At 40.7% G+C, this 20,210-nt stretch overlaps 1 protein-coding gene across 2 annotated transcripts in view; it reads left to right on the top strand.

Annotated features, from left to right (window-relative positions):
• Positions 1 to 2,616: 2,616 nt before the first annotated feature.
• The window catches only part of LOC117826285 (vasoactive intestinal polypeptide receptor-like), a 33,264-nt gene continuing 15,670 nt past the window's right edge, over positions 2,617 to 20,210 (top strand). The window contains exons 1-4 of one of the 2 annotated variants that reach the window (XM_034702238.1): positions 2,617 to 2,646; positions 2,838 to 2,900; positions 4,398 to 4,491; positions 7,779 to 7,892. In XM_034702238.1, coding sequence (XP_034558129.1) covers positions 2,841 to 2,900; positions 4,398 to 4,491; positions 7,779 to 7,892 — 268 coding nt within the window. In that variant the 5' untranslated portion in view covers positions 2,617 to 2,646; positions 2,838 to 2,840. The other variant, XM_034702237.1, reaches the window with a different exon arrangement.

The following is a 20,210-nucleotide window of genomic DNA, read 5'->3' as shown; positions in this document are numbered from 1 at the left end:
CAAATCAAGTTTAACTTTATTTTTCAGAACACATTTCATACACAAGGCAACACAATGTGCTTCACATTTACAACATAGCTGAGTTAAATAAAAGACAAATGATTCAAAAACATACATTATATATACTACATTTTAATATTATATACATACAGAGACATCTTAGAATCAATCCTAGCTTGGACCAGGATCCAATGGACAGACTGAAGAACACTTTTCAGTTCTGCAGATACTTCTGCAGCTGCATTTTGAATTAGTTGTAATCGTTGGACGGTTAATTTAGGAAGCTAGTGCTAACAAAGTCAACACAAAGTTAAGGTTCCTCAAAGTAACAGTTTAATTCAGTACAGAGGTGTTTACTGTCACAAGGCAATGCTGTCACTGTGACAACGCTAAAGTACATCTTCTGTTTAAAAAAAACCCTGTAACATTTTGTGTTTATTCGATTACACAGCATTCCTGATCGTAGTATTATTGCATACGTATCATTTTACTAAGATATCTTTAAAAGTGAGCCTCCAAGATAAATCTGAGGAGTCATGAGACGATAAACTAATCAGGAAGGAAGAAAAACAAGTTCTGCTCCAAGAGTTTGTTTGGATTGCTTCTGACTTTAATCTTTTTCTGTGAGGTATCAGATTATTTTACCTCTCAAGGCCTCCAGCTGACTTTAAAATGAAACCATATGAGGACTTTAGAGGGCAAATGTGTGTTTGGAGGAATTGCCAATAACTCACATGTGAAACATGTCGAACCAAAAGATTTGAAACCACATGTGAAAACTTAAAATACCAACTCTCTTTTGAAGGTTTATGACAGATATGTCATTTAATGTCTCCCCAGCTAGCAGGGAATGTTCCCACTACATTGGCTAACATTCCCTATACATTCTGATAATGTTTCAAGACATGGTTCTGAGTGTAAAATTCAAAGAACATCTTAAGGATGTTATCGATTGAAATAATGTTCCTTTTTTTGTTATCGTTTAATGAAAGAAGAACATTTTTTCTTTAACATTCAGATTATGTCTTGATAATATTCTTTAGGTGAAAGACAAGGTTTTGAGTTTGATATTCAAAGAACATCTTAAGGTCGTTTATCGATTTAAATAATGTTTCTTTTTTGTTAATTATTAATGAGAGAAGAACATTTTATCTCTAACATTAATATTATGTTTTGATCACATTCTTTCGGTTAAAGACAAGGTTTTGAGTGTAGTACTCAAAGAACATTTAAAGGACGTTTATCGATTTAAATAATGTTCCTTTTTGTTAACTATTAATGAAAGAAGAACATTTTGTCTTTAACATTCAGAGAATGTTTTGATCACATTCTTTAGGTGAAAGACAAGGTTTTGAGTGTAACATGCAAAGAACATCTTAAGGATGTTTATCAATTTAAAAATGTTACTTTTTTAACTATTAATGAAGAAGAACAGTTGTCTTTAGCATTCAGAGGATGTTTTGATAACATTCTTTAGGTCACAGATTATTGAATGTTTTTAGAGTACATTTATCTGAGAACAAATTGTGAAGGTAAAGAAAACTTCCTGCTGAGAATTTTCCAAGAACATCAGGGCATAATATTCAAGCACTTTTGTCACTTAACATTTTATGAAGGTCTTTAGAGAATGTTATCTGAGAACATTCTTTGAACACAAAGCAAACTTCCCGCTGAAAACATTACAGAAACATTCTCTGTAACATTAACAGAAAGTTTTTAGAACAAAACATTGCTAGCTGGGTCTGTCTGTGAAGTAATTAGCATTTATTAAGAAAAGTAATGGAGTAAAAAGTACATATGATATTACCTCTGAATGACACTGTTGGTAAACTGACATACTATCAGTGGCAGTTCTGGGGAGGGGCCAACAGGGGCCAGTGCCCCTGTAAAACTGAACCTGGACCCCCCTGTGTCCCCCCCCTTCACACATAACAAATATTATACAATAAAAAAAGCTTCTGTATTGTGCCGATGTTACAGGCAGAACACATGCGTGTGGCACTTGGTTCCAGTCCCTTAGAGCGCTAAGGGACTCATGTTGAGTGTAAACAGCCAAACAGCTGCTGTCAGTCTGCATTTTGATATAGTACACAGTAGTCTATATGTCTAGTATATAGGGATGCACTGATGTTTTGCCAGTTTGTTCTCAGCCGGTCCTTGCCCTTCTCAGTCTCTTTTGTCAGGGTTGAATGTGTCCCTCTGACAACACCCTTGGCCCCAGCCTGGCCCCCCCAGTAAAATTGGTCTAGAACCGCCACTGACTCAGGTGAAGTCTAGGCTATTTCTAAACCGCCTTTATGAAAGCTAAGAGTGAAGTTACCTCTAAAATTGACTTTTCTTGCTGCAGGAGAAACTCAAACATCAGACTGCATTTATAGGGTTATACAAAAAAGTAAAGCTCGTTGTAATAACACGCAACAATGCAGCCAGTTTCAGAATGAATACTTGGAAATAGAAGAAGTAGGTAATTTTTTCTTATCTCAAGCCGAGTGTAAAAAGTGAAACAAAGGCTCAGTCGTGTCCTGATGTGAATTTACGGATACAACACTCACACAGTTTCCTTCTCTCTGTGCAGCCTCGTGTTGACGCCCTCATCTAATGACGTCCTATGAACATCTTCCATTGGTTACTTCTTAGTTGTTCAAGGTAAAGCCCGAGTGGGAGGAGGAGGAGGAGGATTTCAGGAGCGGAGAAATTCACTTCAGTCTGTGCGCAAGAACGCACAGAGTCAGCGAGGGGAGCCTAACAGAGCTGCGGAGGATTATCACCACAGTGACTCTTCTTTCACTACACCTTTTAAAACAAATGTCTCTCTTTCATTAACAAACAACTGCAAGGACATGATGGTGGAAGTTTCAAAGAGCGTCTACATCCTTCTTTGCTGCCTGTTGCTGCACCCTGTGAGTATTTGAACACGTAAGACTTTTCCTCTCGAGTTGAACTCTCTGGTTCGTTTTCAATATTGCGTCTGCTGCGCGCCTTATGGTAGGTTTTGTCTTATAGATCTTCACCTGCTGTGTTTTTAGAGCGTAAGTTGATGCGTGACTTGGTGTTGGATGCAGCGCGCAGAGGTGTGCGCCAGAGAGAAACAAGAAGAGAGTTAGGCAGGTAGTGCTTGTGATGGACACAGATGGAAATATTTGGTATTTTTTCTGTACTTAGTTACCTTCATTCATATCAGTATGTTTTTAAAAGAGAGATAGAGTAGATAGAGTATTATAGTTCGACTTGGACACATTTCTGAAGTTTTGAAATTAAGAATGAAATCTTCTCCCATCATCTTATCCCCTCTCCTGGGTCCCCTCCCTCTGCTTCTGGTCTAAACCCCATCATTCCCACAGGCCTTGAAGGCAAACCTGCAGCCTTTTAAATCTAATTCTGCCCCCAAACAAATCCCTGTTTAGGGTTTGATTCGTTTTCAGTGACAGTCATGCGTCTTTATGTCCCACTTGACCTCCTTTTACGGCTATGGTGAAGGTGAATTACCAGCTGAAGAGACACAAGGTGCTTGTTTCTGCATACAGGACTCCATGGCAATTGTCTCTCATATCTCCACAGCTGGGTCCCAACAGAAAAGCATGTGTGTTATGATTCATGCAGGAATTCAGCTCGAGGTCAGAGCCTTTAGAAAAAATAGTGCTGGCTTTCATATCTGCATTTAGTACTCATTCAAACACACACAAACTGTTTCATTACCTGGATGTGAGAAGGAAGCACATGAAAAGACTAGAGGTGCTGTTTTTGCTGGCAGAAATGATGAGAGTGATGATCACAGTCATGATGACAGAGAGCAGGAAGTTTCTCCTGATACTCCAACTTGCACTGCTGAAGGCGACACCGATCCATCACTGACAGCATCTGCTACACTCATAGCTCAGAGGAAGTTATACTGCTGAGCCTGGGGAGACAGATTTCTCATAACCAAAACTGAGGAATCGCCCTGCATGGGGGGCGGGGGGGTTACGGTCATATGTGCTCATTTCTTGGCTAACAATAGACACGTACTACCCGTCTGATTAATGCCCACAGAGAGGAGACTCATCCACCTAAGTAACAGCCATAAATCTTCTTCTCCTGCACAGAGTCTGTGTATCCTCTGCTGGTAAACCCCCTTGGTCTCAGCCTCAGTTTAAACCGATATATACCCGATGATTCACTCCACATGTTTGAATCAAACATGCAAATCTGCAGAATATAATGCCACAGTCAAAAGATTGATGGTGTCTCCACAGCGTGCGTCAGGTGGAGAGATTAATGGCAGCATCATGTCAGGATCACCCCAGAGAAGTAGATGTGTTGCATATATACCTCATGCATCATCCAAGAGTCACCACTAAACAGATCAATCATGGCTGTGGAGATGTAAAAGAAAATGTGTTAAATTGTTTTCCCTGCAGGTGTTCTCAGTGCAGAATCAGATGTGTGACATGATGATGGATATCGACAAGGAGAGGGACATGTGCCTGTCCCGGATCGAGAACAAAACCACAGGTGTGTTTTTATTTTTGTGTCTTAATTTTCCTATTTTCATCTTTTTTTAATACTCTGTTATTCTTTACATGCACACACATGCTCTGATGGAAGTGACACTATGAGCTCTAAAGACAACAGAAGCTGCTCAAACCTGCCCTCAGGCTTTTCATTCATTACACCTTGCATGGTTGAGCACTGTTTTCTCCCTGATGGCAGGGAGTCTGCTGAGGTTCACCTCCAAAATCTTTTTTCATTGATTTTATTTTACCCCTGATTATCAGCTAACAGTTTGTGATTTGCTTTATTTGTAATAACATTTAAATGTTTTAAATTGATGGAAATCCTCTGAGGAGCGGTCACACAGTTCTTCTGACAATAGTACAAGTCATCAAACTTGGATAAACTTGAAAAGCAACAAAAACTTTCTTGCATAACCTCTCCTTATTGTAAAAGAGGCTTCTGTAAATTTGCTGACAACACAACCAACAACTTCAAAAAAGTTTTCACAGCATCAAATTATCATCAGTTTTTATTTTATAGCCCAGAAAACCAACATTAATTCACCAAGAGAAAGATCTTATTGACGGTGGCAACAAAAACTTTCTTTAACAGGCAGAAACCTGAAGCAGAACCAGACTCTGACAAACAGCTGTCACAACTGTATTTGCCGAGGAGGAAAGCAATAATTAAAGATACAGACTTAAGGCCTGTGTCCATTAAAGTTGTAGTTAATAATGTTCTCTTGAGCTAGCAGTGCCTATTTACTGTACAAAACCAATGCAGTTTAGCCTTTTCAGCTCTCAATCCTTATCGCCAAAACACCCTCTGTTGTTTGTTGTACGCTCAATGCTCTCAGTTGAAAATAGTTCAACTTTTGGAACACCCCAGGACTGTTAAGATAAGATAAGATATGATATCCTTTATTCGCCCCACAATGGGGAAATGTAAGTGTTACAGCAGCAAAGTAGACAGTTCAGAACAGTATAAAGCAAACAAGAGCATATATAGCAATTATTAAAAAGTGATTAGCAATTAAAATTAAAGAAGTAAAAATAAGCATATTTTACAACGTATTTACACAACCAAATAAGTACATTTACAAATATTTACAAAACCAGTGACGCAGTGAAAAATGTGCACAGACTTGTAGCATAGGTGTAAAACAATGAACAGAACAGAACTGAGAAGATGGGTAGAAAGAAATATTGCACATGAGGGATGAGTAATTATTGCACGTTAATAAATAGATGGGGTAGATATTGCACATGAGTCCGTTTTGGTGAGGTTATCGTTATTGGTTATAGAGTCTGACCACTGCAGGAAGAAAAGACCTGCGGTATCTCTCCTTGAGACACCGCGGGTGAAAAGTCTGTCACTGAATGAGCTACTTAGTGTTGTTATGGTCTCCTTGAGGGGGTGTGACGTGTTGTCCATCAGAGAAGATAGCTTTGCTATCATTCTCCTGTCAGCCACCACCTCCACAGGGTCCAGTGGGCAGCCCAGGACAGAGCTGACCTTCTTTACCAGTTTGTTCAGCTTCTTCCTGTCAGCAGCAGAGATGCTGCTTCCCCAGCAGACCACTCCAAAAAAGATGACTGATGCCACCACAGAGTCAAACAAGGACTTCAGAAGAGCCCCCTCCACACCAAAAGTCCTGAGTCTTCTTAGCAGAAAGAGTCTGCTTTGTCCCTTCTTGTAGAGTGCTTTGCAGTTGTCTGACCAGTCCAGTTTATTGTTCAGGTGAACACCCAGGTACTTGTAAGACTTCACAATCTCAATGTCCATTCCCTGGATGTTCACTGGTGTGGGAGGAGGGAGCTTGCCTCTTCTGAAATCCAACACCAGCTCCTTGGTCTTTCCTGCGTTGAGCTGGAGGTGGTTTCTCTGGCACCAGACTGCAAAATCCTGCGTCAGTTCTCTGTACTCCCTGTCGTCCCCATTGGTGATGAGGCCAACAATGGCGAAGTCGTCAGAGAACTTTTTTCTGGTGGCAGCTCGCTATGTTGTGGGTGAAGTCTGCAGTGGAGAAGGTGAACAGGAACGGAGCCAGAACCGTTCCCTGGGGGGCCCCCGTGCTGCCGACGAGGAAGGAGGTGGTCCACTCCTGAGTGCTCCAACTTGTCCCTCAGAAGCAAATGCTGGAAGGCACTGGAGAAATAAAAAAACATGATCCTCAGAGTGGCCCCAGCCGTGTCCAGGTGAGAGAGGGCTCTCTGAAGGAGGTAGATGACAGCGTCATCCACCCTGGTGCCAGGTTGGTAGGCGAACTGCAGCGGAGAGTAGATGTCAGATGAAATTAATAAGATAATAATTAAATACTTAATAATGCTGCAGAAACAGACTTTTTTCTTTGTTTTGCACAGCAAAGATTGTTAATAAGTTATACATTTGAGAGTTTAAAGAAAACAAGAAGAGATCTTTTATAGATAAACATTTATTACACATCCACAGGACAAAAGGAGAGACAGAGGAAGTCTAGCTTTATCCACCACCACAATTGACTCAAACCAAAAGTCCCTCACTGGAGCTTTAATAGTTATTGCAGAAATATGTCACATTTTTCCAATACAAACGTTGCTGGTATTAATAATAGCATTTGAACTGATAATTACAGTTGTGTCATTTGGAGTCAAGCCAACAAACTGTGAGAACTCATTTATGCAATTAGATGCATCAGATTTTTGTTGATTAAGCTTGAATTTCATGTTGCTAATTGGGTTGTTGCACTCTCACCACAAGCAGCCAGCAGCACATAGACTGCAGTAATTATAATCTCAGAGATAATTGTGTTGCAATGAGCCTCCATTACCTCTGTGTGTAACTGAAACCCAGATACACCTCCCTGCAGCTTCCATGACACTGATAAAACAGTTGTCACCCACTCATTATCTTTCAACATCACTTTGCTGCCTTAAGGTTTGAATAAATTGAAATGTAACAAATACTCCGGGCGATGATGTTAATATCAGCTTGTATGCTGAACATCCAGCATGTGGGATCAAAAAGTGCTGTGACCTGAATTCGGCCACAGTGGTCTGTTGAATTTATAGGAGAGTTTATATCGAGGGGTAGGGAGCTTTTGTATAAGTCAGAGAGTCAGAGTGTTAACTCAGGTCATTTTCTGTGATGGCTTTAGCGACAGCTGAGATGAGCCGCCACGTTTCTGCTGCCATGGGAACTCCAGAGCTCAACCTTCACCAGGAGCAGGTTTCTGTTTGTCACTGAAAGGAGTCTTCTCGCACACTTTCAGACCAAAAGACAATTCAATTTTCACTCATTATATCTTCTGTCTCTCTGGCTGACAGGTTGCAGTGGAACGTGGGATAAGATCACCTGTTGGCCCAGTGCAGAAGTTGGAGAGGTTGTCACCATCCCCTGCCCCAAATATTTATTCATCTTCTCCAGGGATGCAACTACACGTAAGAGTCCGTTTCATAACAAGATAAATAACGCAGGAAGACGAACAAGCCTTTTTTTCTATGCTTTTTTTTGTGTGTGTGTGTGTGTGTGTGTGTTGGTTATTAGTCACACAAGTTTTTGGGGTCTTTGAAAAAAAACTGGGTTGTAATTTTAGACTTCCATCAGTCAGCTGTGTCTCACGCCTTATCCACCCTCTTTGCAAGTCACACATGTGCAAAACATGATAGATAACAAATCCTAAGGTCACCTGCTGCCTGTTAGAAGAGCTTAATCATTTAATAAACATAATGCAGGAAAAACATAAGTGTTGGTCGATAAATAAACTGCAGACTCTGTGAGTTGTTCAGTCGGTATTATTAATTAATCTCTCATTAAATTAAGAAACTCTGGTTAAAGCTGCTGTGAGGAATATTTTCACATTGCTAAATGATCAAAGACATGAGCATAATGTAAAAAGGAGTTGCTGAGAGGGAAAAACCCCTCGGTTATCACTCTGTTCCTCTGAGCGGTGTGAAATACTGTATCCTCTTTTAGCTTCTTGTTTTGTGGCTCATAACTTTGTTGTATTTGTTCAGCGCTCTTCCACATGCAGCTGTTTTCACCAGAAGAGCTTGTTGCCAACCAATGGAGCATGTGTACATGTGCAGGTTGTGAATAATATAGAACTTTTGGCAGCTAGAAAGCCAGATGTTTGCCTTATGGAGCAGACTCAGAGGTGTCTAATTCTCTCAGAGATGGGCTGTCATGAAGTGAAAGCTTCGATGAGGATGGTAGACTGATGTCCTTTGAACTGAACTGTTTACTGTTCATATTTGCAGCTTGACAGAAAGGCAAGGGGTTAAAAATCCGGACTGATGCACCATAACGCCTAATCAACATCATCAAGCTAGAACAACAACTGAATGAGGTGCTACTTTCTGTTCTTCAAAATAAAAGAACTTCCTGTCCACAGTATATAACCAAGCGGCAACCTCCGGTCTCAAACTATGAAGACCATGCGGAAGTGTTATAAACTGCAGTTCATCGAGAATCCACTTGAGGCTGGCTGCAGAAACACCGGAAACCACACAGACACCAATTCAAAAAAGGCGATCTTTGCAGCATTAATAAACATGTTTACAGCCTGGTTAAAAAAACTGTTGGCCCTACGTAGCTAATTGCTCTGTCAGCACACACTGTACGGGGGGTGATTTTTTTTCTAATGCAACGGTTCAGAAGATATTGAGATTACGAGTTTTTGCCCAAAGAAGGACATGACTGACTTTACTCCCGGTCGGGAACACATAGCTGTTGGCTAAGAGGCTCAAACTCCGCCCCTTTACGTCACACTCTGTCTGGTTGAGTTCCGCATTTCCAATACGGCTGCCGCCGTCGATTGGCTTCAAAACAGCTCTCAGGAACAGATGGGTGATGTCACGGATATTGCGTCCATTTTATACAGTCTATGTACATAACTCAAATAACTTACAAGTGTGCCGTTTTTCCACATTAAATATTGTAAACAATGTAAAACTGTGTTTTAACAATTCTTAATGAATCATTAAACAAAGTAACAAGTCAACACAATAACAAAACATTTCACAACACAAGCTGCTTCACTCGTTATCTTGAACTGAGGGGTCTCTTCTTAAACCAACCAGGTTTAATCAATTATAAGGACACACTGTTTGTTTAAGATGCATGAATATGACATCACCTGGAGAAAAGTTGTTCAAAAGTGACGCTGCCAGCCAGATATCCCACAATGCTTTGGGTAGGGAAGCAGACTGTTGCAATACACGATGTGTGGGAGCAGTTCTCAGATGTGCAGCACGGCTTGAACCATATGGGGTTGTTGGAAAAGATGACAGATTGAAAAGGAGAGTGAATGAGATTAGATTTGCATACAAACACAACTTGAAATGAAAAATGTAAACCACTGTATTGGATGTGTGAATGGGCAGTTTTTTTTGCTAAGATATGATGTAAACTAACTTGAGTGTAAACTAAAGTGTTTAGTTTTATGTTTATGTGCTGGGTCAACAGTTTGTTGAAATGCGACTAGAAAAACAGTTCTTACAGGTTGTAACTAAATTTAACGCTAAAGGGTCTTATCCTTTCTTAAATCAATCCTGTTTCTGTCCTGAACACACCAGGATCAAACTGATACACATCTCCACCATCACTGGTACAACCTACAATGGGACATGACAGCAGCTTACCCTTATTGTGACAGATTAGTTTTACACCCACAGCAAAGCACTTATTCAAAAACAAAACAAGCGACATTTACTTAAGATAAAGTTTATTGCAGCATACAGTATTGTGTTTTGCGTGTGGGCTCCGAACCTCATTACTCCTCGTAGATTATTTAAATGCAGACATATAGGGGTAATGAGATAGGACTAACCCCCTCGGAGCCCGAAGGTGGATGCCGGGGAGGATGTGGGTACAAAGTTTGAACACAGCACTAAGCAGGACAGCAGGAGCACTTGCAAAGCAGAGGCAGAGACAGGGAGACTTGCAGCTTAAATAGAAATGAGAGGATGTTGAGATCAGCTGATAGGGAGGATGATGACGTGTCAGTATGAATGAGCGCAGCTCGAGTTGTCTGCCTGAACTAGCTTGCAGGCGGCGCTCCATGTGTGAACATTTTAAATCATCAAAAACATGGATGTAGTTTCACTAATGTCTTTCTTTGGTTCCTGAAGATGTGTTTTTGAAGCCCAATGATGTTAGGAGAAATGCTGACTCGACTTAAAGCTGCTGTGAGGAACTTTTAGCTTGTATCGATTCTGGCGCCCCCTTGTGGACAAAGTGATACCTCTTATCTCTTGTCCTGTACATGCAAAATAAGTGTTGTCAGACAATAACCTCATCCTGTTGTCTTTTAACATTTAGATTTATCGCACAATGTGATTATTTGCAATGAAAACAGCCAAAAAAGGATGTTTCTAAAGTGAGATGTCAATCATGTGGTCCGATACCTACCCCCTCAGAGCAGTTTCAGGCTTTAAAATGACAACAGAGAAGGTATCAGTGTTGTTGTAGATGGTCTTGTTTGCTTTTGAGGGTCATAAAGAGGCATCAGTATCAGTTTGAGTCTGTTTCTCAGCCGGTCAAAAACTCCTCATAGTGCCTTTGACTCTTTGTCAACCTGGAAAAAGACAAAGAGATGTAAGCCTCTTTGTAAACAGTTATTGTGCAATACCTGTCAGTCAAGTCAGTTAACCAAATGTGCAAAACTTGTAACCTTAATACTTTCAAAACAGATGAGTTAAATGAAAATGAAACCCCCACCCCATGGGATTTTCAAGTACAAAGTGAAACGAGGTTTTTAGGCCAACACTGTGTTCTTGTCCAAAGCTGTAAACACGTTTATTTCTGCTGGTCATTTCATCATGAGGCTCTAATGGGGTTTCCCTGGCTTAAATAGACACTCAAGGAACTGCAGTTTTGTGCACATCCACATTTCCTTCATTTTCCAACACTGAAGGTCTCAGCTGGGTGAACATGTTATTATGCCGATCCTGTAAACCCTTGAGTCTTGCATTAACTTGAAATTCAATCCCCTTTCCCAGACAAATGGCTTATGTTTGAGATTCATCTTGATTCATCCTTGTTTCTGATGTTGCAGACATTCCACTTGAGTCTTTATCAGCATCATCTTGCTTGATACTTGAGACATGGTCTTGTTATTAAATGCACTGAGCATCAAGAGCGGCTCAACCTCGTGATGTCATTCTGGCTCATGATCACCTGTTTTTTCTATCTTTCCCCACACATCTCAAGTAACACAAAGACAACAGTCAAACTCAAAACACATGGTGCAACTGCGTCCCAAAGAGATGAACAACTTATCATCCTGGCACCATCAAATGCACATCTTGTTTATTTATCATCCTCTAATCTTGTGAGAAGCCTCAAATGAAAATGATACTAATTACACAAATGGGAAACCGCTCTTCTGAGAACTGACTAGCTGGTTTGTGTCTGCAGTTCTTGAGATTATTCCCCTCTGAATTTTCTTCAATTCTCTGTTTGTCATTAATGACCACACAGAGCGGATGGAGTTGTTTATTTGTATTCAGTTAGCAGCAAGGCCTCATTTCCAACTTCCAGCCTAAGGTCATTTGTTTGATGCAGTTCATGCAATTTTAAATTAGTTTGTTATAAGGATAGAAAAGTTATTTGTAAGCTGTGCTACTTCTTAAGTTATGCAGTGTGTGTCCTATCTTAGCTTGAAGGGATGAACTGAAAAGGAATTTCTTTTTCAAAAGTTCACAGAGCTTTTAAGCATTTTAACCTTTTTAACATGTTTTCTTTATTCTTTATTCTTTATTCGGATCCCCATTAGCTTCCACAAAGTGGTCGCTAGTCTTCCTGGTGTCCACACATAACAACAAACTGTCACCTTATGAACAGTTTTGAGGTGTTGCAGGCAGCTTTCTTTAAGCAGAAAAGCTCTCAGAAACCAATTAAACTTCTCAGGTTGTCAAATACCCAACAGTTTGTCTCAATCATCAATCATCATCAATCAATCTTTATTTGTATAGCACCAAATCACAACAGACGTTATCTCAAGACGTTTTTACAAACATAGGAGGTCTAGACCTTTATGTCAAATCATGAACATAGACCCAACTTCAAGACAGGGTAAGACTCAGTCTGATCCCACCATAATCCACCATGAGCATTGCACATCGCAATATTTAGCTAGTTACAGTGGCAAGGAAAAACTTCCTTTTAACAGGCAGAAACCTTGAGCAGAACCAGACTCATGTTAGACAGCCATCATGCAGAATAAGAGAGAGAGGGAGCGGTGATAGTGATGAGACAAATAGTAGAAGCTGTTGTCGCTGGAGTCCAGCATGTCCATATCAGCTGGAGTCTGGAACGTCCACAACGTCCTCCAGAAAGGTCTATGGTTAGTAACTTTAATGGGACAGAGAAAGTTAAAGTAAGTGATGGGGGTTTGGGGGTAGGAGGTGAGATAGGATCCCAGTGTGTCAGTGCGCAAGTTCCCCCACCAGTCTAAGCCTATAGCAGCATAACTAAGAGCTGGTCCAAGCCTGAGCCATCCCTAACTATAAGCTTTATCAAAAAGGAAAGTTTTAAGCCTACTCTTAAAAGTAGATAGGGTGTCTCCCTCCCGGACCATGACTGGTAGATGATTCCAAAGGAGAGGGGCCTGATTACTGAAGGTTCTACCTCCCATACTACTTTTAGAGACTTTAGGTATGACCAGTAGGCCTGCATGTTGGGAGAGTAGCGTTCTAGAGGGGTAATAGGGCACTATGAGCTCTTTAATACCTTTTTTTTTAACAGTCTCATATCTTTAGGTCTAACTGACACACATAAGGTAGTGTCTGTTTTCTGTCTTTGTAGCATGTGGCCTGCATTAAGCACTTGATTTGGTTACATCTAGAAAAAGAAAAGTATGTTGTTGTAGTACGTTTAGCATACAGCATCATGGGCTGGGTTACAGCAAATCAATATGTGCTTCTTTAAAGTTACTTTAAGTCTTCCACCACAACGCTAAGAGCAGGTGTTCTGAGCGTCTAATACTGCAGCAGAAAGGTTGACATTGGAGTAAATTGAAAGCCCAGTGCGTCTCTTGCAGAAAGTTACCTTGTATGTCTGCATGAAATTCTCAAGGCTGTGATAAAAAAGATATTTGACTACCAAGGAAGGAGAGTGGGGCAGAAAGTCTTGCCACCAGCAGGACTAAATGACAAACGGATAGAGTTAACATTTAGCTACCACAGCTGCTGTAGCTTTCAGTACGGTATATCTGTAAAGGTTCTCAGTCGACCAGGTCATGGTAATTCAAAGCTTGATCCAAAAAAGGCAACTGGACGTGTTAGAAAAAATTCAACCCCCTTACAGTGTGTTCCGACCAAACGAGCCGGATGCTCCCCTGGTGGTGAAGCTTTCAGCAGTGTGTCTGCCCCCTGGTGGCTGGCTGCAGTATAGGTCAAAAAATACGTCTCCCCCATTCATTTGAATGGGGGAGACGTCAAACTTTAAAAAATAAATACATGTCGTACGAACGTTTCTCACATCTGTATGCTGTGGTGATATGTAGTAAGTATTTGACTGTTTTGTGTCCAAGGCCTCTTTTTTCTGAAAAAAATCTTTTTTGTTAGTTATTAGAGTTTAAAAAACAGGGTTTTACTTCTGGGTTTCTTTTGATTCACAGCCGCTGTAGAGGGAAACTTCAAAGGACACACAGCGTCTTGTGACGCTACGCTGTAGGGCGGAGCTCGTTACAGTGGCTTCACAGGCTCTGGCTGCACAATGGCTGCGCCCAGGACTTTTTGGCTTCAGAACCATACAACGGGAAAAATTAGCAAAGCTGTCCATTTTTATTTACAGTCTATGGCTCCGACCAAGAAATGAGCTATCCAGACTACACTCGTCTTTTGTACCTGGCTGTAAACATGTTTATTTCTGCTGTAAAGATTGTCTTTTTTGAATTTGTGTGTATGTGGTTTCCGGTACTTCTGGAGCTAGCCTCAAGCGGATCCTCCATGAACTGCAGTTTTTAGCATTTCTGCATTGGGCTCATATTTTTAGACTGTAGGTTGCTGTTGAGTAATATCACACCGTTGCAGTTTAGTACTGATCAATCAGGATCAAGTACTCTGGCCAAGTAATTGAGGAGAATAAACTGTGGGCTTACATTTATCAGGTAGCAACAAACATAACTTAAAACTGATGGTTATTTGACCTTGTATCATCTTAAATGCAGTTGAAGTGGTTGGACTTAATCGGCCACTTTTAAGATACAATGTATGCACATGTCAGAAAAACTCTTTCCCACAGATGTTACAAGGAGCATGGCATCGGTTAGATATAAGCTGTGGGTGGTTAATGTCAACATGTTGAGCCTGAGAAACATACACTGAACATTTGACCTATTGAAAAATCAACAGCGCTGAGAACATACAGAAGAAAGTCCTCTTAATGCATCATATTCAGATGACTTGGAGGTGAGGCACATGGAACTCAGGCAACATGTAAGCTCCACATAAATATATTCATGTGTGCTAATGGGTTTGATTTGCTTAATAGCCTTTCAGCATGCTATTAATCAAATGTTGTGTTTTAGGTGCACTGCATCTTCTCAAAGTGGTTAGGAGATTGAGTCATGGAGCTTTTGTGCAGGAAGATGTCTGTTTAAATATATTTAAAGATGTGTGTGATAGAAAACTATTACAGTTGTTTCATAATGTCACTTTACTGATGTTTTCACATCTCCAGTAACTCTTCCTGTAAATGTTTCATCACCTTGCTGGAATTTGAACGTAGATTTTGGTTGTGAGTGATTGCAGTGTTTTTGCATACCCATGTGCCTGCACAGACATGATGAAGGGTTCCTGCCTCCTGGCCTTGAAATCTAGCCTGCATTTGCCGCATCATATTCAGGACACAAGAAGGACTCTAGTCTGTGATTTATCATCAGCTCATGGAGGCTCAGGGTAGAGGAGTAAGGTTTTCTGGGAAGCTGTGACGTGACCCAGATGGGAGATAGTATGACCTGAGACAAGAGAGGTGGAAACAAGGAGGGGAGATGAAGAAACGCAGGATTTGTGGGGTCAAAGGTAAAACAGGTTTCTTCTGGAATGTCAATGGTTCCCAGAATCAAAATTGGACAGGGACCAGGATGAGACGAAAGGGCATTTTAAAAGAGGGACAGGATTATGAGTGACCTGACACACACTTAAGCGCACGGTATCAATTATGCAGTAAATCAAGAAATCAGTGCAGGTCTCTGCAGGTTTAAACCTGCTCTGCTCTCAGGTCAGGTAAGGAGGACTTAATTAAAGGATGAAGAATGGTCTGGGATCTTGTGTATTGTGAATTACTTTTGCCACTGGGTGAAAACCTCGTAGTCTCACAGGATCCAAGAAAAACAGGCTTGTTTGTGTAGCCTGACCACTGCACATTTTTCATGTTTTTTCTTATTCATTTTATTTTGAAAGCTTTCAGAAAGCTGCGAGGTCATAGAGGTATGATATCTATTTTTCAGTGAGTTGCCCTGTTTGAGAATGTGCTAAAGTATCCAAAAAGTCTTTTTAGACTCCTTTCAAATCTGCTCACTTTCTTTGAATTTCAAAAGACTCCATTGATTGACACATCCAGAGCCATTCACTTTTATAAGCCTCACACGCACACACGCAAAAACAAGCATTACGACACATGGCACCAAAGAGATTGACTGCCAAGTCATAAATTTAGTTGAGATAGAGTTTACCATTCTCATGAACTCTTTACCTAGCAGGTCTAACACAAACACACAGTCATCCATCTCTTTCAGTGCCGCTGAGACTCTGCAGGCTCAGTGACAAAGTGCTGGATCTCAATCATTTCACCTAAACATGCATTTATATTTAACGGAGCTGAAGCTAATCATGGTATGCTAATATGAATCTTCCTCCAAGATGTTGTCAGAAAAGATAAAGAGTATAAAAGGTTTCTAGAAAAGCTAAGATTTAAAAATTCCTAGAATATAAAACAATGACGGGGTGATTAACTCGTTTGAGCTCTCCTCGTTGTTGTGCATGTCACTGAAAATCTTTGCCGTCATGTTTTGGGGGATGATGAAAGCATTCTTCTGGCAATCCCTCAAACAAGCCAAATCCAACAGTGGCATGGGCTGAAACAGCAGGGGCTTATCTGCGCTTTTGTGTATTGTCATGTTGTTTGAGGAAGCTAAGCCTCCGTCTTGTGTGCAGTACGTCGCTCAGGTATTTGTGAGGCGACCATATTTTAATGCCAAACACGTTCTAAGACTCTGGATTGTTGGTCATTTCTCAACTCGGTCTTGATTTGATAGCAGCTGTGGAGTGATACAGTTGGGAAATGTGAGGAATGTCCTACATTTTGATTTCTACAGCACTATTCAGGGAAGGGATTAATATATCTAATCTTAACCTCCCTTCCTGTGATATCTCAAAAACTCAAACTGCAGATTTATCATCAGCAACTGTGCATTCAGCAAGTGTTATGATATATTGGTGGATTGTATTTGCAAAAATAAGGATTTCAGTAAACATAACATGCTTTCCATTTGACGTTTTATACCTTCATGTTGTTATAGTTTTTAAGAATATGTTGTGCAATAAAGTCTTTAATTGTACGACAAAAAAGAGCCACAGGAATAGACCCTGAGACAAGTCAAAGTTTGGGGATTTGAACCACCCTACCTTATATTTGATAGCTTAAGTCAGTGGTGTCCAAACTTTTTTCAAAGAGGGCCACATTTGATGTTGTCAGAATACCTCAGGGACATAGGCTCCTACTGAGACTTAGGAATCATAAAAGTTATATATGAAATCTCTATTTCATAACAATTATTTTACATTTGTTCTCAATAAATCACTAACTAGGTAGTCCTCAGTTCTCCACAAGCCATGTAAACATTAGCAAAAGTTATCTTCATCTGGAGGAAAATGTTTTTCATTGAGTCGGGCAATGTGGGAAAAATATTGTACCATTATTTTTCTATGGCAGGATCACGATCTGGATTTCATCACACTTCTATTTCATGTTGTATTTAAAAGGAACCTCGGCTACCAAAACGTATTTTCCTATATGATAAATGTTTGTATCAGCTATATAAAAACGATAATAAAATCTCTCAAAATATCTTAATTTGTATAAAACTGGAATAAGTATTTTCACTCGTAGGCCGCCATTGTTCTTTGCGTCACAATGATGTTTGGGTAGTGACGTAATTTGGTTGCAACAGTTTGTTTTCTTCATGCGTGTCAGCTGAAGCATGTGATTCCTGGGTGCTCTGTGAAGTTATATTTCGGATCAGACTGTCTGTACAGTGGCTGACTGCCCTCACTGAAAAAGTCATCATCTGAGAGGAAAAGATCCAGAGACTGACTGTCCTCCTGAAACTGTTTTTTCAGCTAATTTTCACAATTAGCAGCATTAACGTGTAGGGATGGGTACCTTTCACATTTTCGGTACTTTTGTGTGTGTTTATGTGGTAATAAATCTTAATTTAAAAAAAATAACATCTCAAATTTGTTTAATTTAACATATTTATTTAATTTAACATGAAATGAACAGAAACAGGATTATATAGGTGATTAGATATATAAGCTGACACATGCTCGTGGCGCCTAATTGCTCTTTCGGGAGTTTATCAATGAACACACGTGAATGCCTGCAGACGGGAAAAAGTTAGTTCTCCGTCTTTTTATAATAACAGGACACACAGCTTACTTGTTGGGCATTCACGCACACAGGAACGGTTATAAACAGGGCAGGTAGTCGGAGCCAGAGGGTCCGTCTCAACCATAGACTGTATAAAATAAACTTAATCTTCCCTCAGCTCTGCCTCGCGCTGAGTGCGCGCGCCCGTCAGCTGCAGGCTCCGTTTGGCGCGCTCTCACACAGATGCAGAGAGCAGAGTCGTCCACCCGATCAGTCTCTGAATTTACTACAGGGCGAAAGTATGAAAAAATCGCCTATTCTTCAACTCCCTCACAGTCACAATGATGCGTTCAGGTACCGAAACATGGTACCGTTATATTTTGCGGGAATCGGTACTCGGTCGTACCGACGGAATTCGGTCGGTACCTATAAAAGTACCGAATTCGGTACCCATCCCTATAAACGTGGTCTTGAGTAATATGTTGGTGCGCATCAGCTGGCCACTGTACCGCTGCATCAGATGTGTGTTTTTCCGTCTGAGTTGCGACATCACTCTTATTTGGAGAACAATGTACACATACGGACTGCTGTGTTGACTGATCGGGGGACTCGTCGTCAGTTTCCTCCGTGATCGCGGTAGTGATCGTGGTCGTGATCGTGCCCGATGGTTCGCCATCAGAGGCTACATCTGCAGGAGCGGGTTGTTGACATCCCCGCAGGAGCACATCCAGCGTCTCCTGCCTATGCATCAAATGCATCTGGAGTGAAGTGGCGAGAACATAGCCGCGGGTCCTTCAGAAGTTGTGTACGTCCACAAGCAATTTCCCACTCCTTTCTTCTCTTTTTGTCTCTTGGACAGCTGTGTAGACTTACATCAGTCCCCTTGTTTCCCTTCGACTGGAAATTACACCCAAACGCAGCACAGTGTGGCATTATTATGGTTTTCACGTTCCTGAAAGCCAGCGAGTAAACACGGCGAAAACCAGAGGCTCGGCAAGACCATACCATTACACGTCGTCAACCCAGCATGCATTGCGTTAGTAAAACAATGACTGCGCCCGTAGGTTAGAATCAAGCGGCAAACTCCGGTCTCAAACGATGAAGCCAATGCGGAAGTGATATAAACTGCAATACATCGAAAATCCGCTTGAGGCTGGCTGCAGAAGCACCGGAAACCACATAGATATGAATGGGAAAAAGACGATCTTTGCAGCATTAATAAACATGTTTACAGCCTGGTTCAAAAAACGGCTTGGCCCTACAACGCTAATCTCTCTAATGGCATACACTGTACGGGGGGTGAATTTTTTTCTAACGTGACGGTTAAGAAGATATTAAGATTATGAGTTTTGCCCAAATAAGGACATGACTGACGTGAATCCCGGTCGGGAACACACAGCCATTGGCTAAGAGACTCACACTACGTCACACTCTGCCTGGTTGAGTTCCGCATTACCAATATGGCTGCTGCCGTCGATTTGCTTCAAAACAGCTCTCAGGAACAGATGGGTGACGTCACGGATACTACGTCCATATTTTTTACAGTCTATGGTTAGAATATGTGTTATAAATTTTGCTCTTTAAAGAAATAACAATTCTTCATGTTTATTTAAGAAAGCATGTTAGTATGAGACAAACATTAAAGCAGATTTATGCCTATTAGTCCCCACAGCCGGCGTTCCTTTTAAGACATTTTAAGAACTAAATGATTATTTTCCTGCATTCCGAACATTTTTAGTCACCAAATTTTTCCTTTTCTGCACAGTTTCTTAATTTTGATCTTGTCTTGTGTACTCTTTTGTATCTTCTAAACTTTTAGTGTTCATCAAGAACATTTTCACATCATGATAAAAACATTAATTTGAAAAACCTGTCAACTTTAAGAGTTCTTGTGTTTCCTCCTAATTATATTCTTGCAGATTATCCAGAGCTTTGGCTTTTATAAAAGTAGTCCATATGAAGCTTTTTGAGATGTTTCTGGATTGACTTTAGTTTTGTTTGTGCCCTTGAAAGAAACTGCAAATGTGATGTTTCAGAATGTGATTAATATCTGTGCTATAAATAACAAATTTTAAGATGGAAGCTTGGGGCCATAATTAAGCGGACCTTGGGCCATGATTGGCCTCAAGGCTGTACTTTGGACATGCCTGGCTTAAGTGGTT

The sequence above is a fragment of the Notolabrus celidotus genome, chromosome 15 (assembly GCF_009762535.1).
Source record: "Notolabrus celidotus isolate fNotCel1 chromosome 15, fNotCel1.pri, whole genome shotgun sequence".
NCBI classification, from domain to species: domain Eukaryota; kingdom Metazoa; phylum Chordata; class Actinopteri; order Labriformes; family Labridae; genus Notolabrus; species Notolabrus celidotus.
This window is presented reverse-complemented; position numbering and strand designations above follow the sequence as displayed.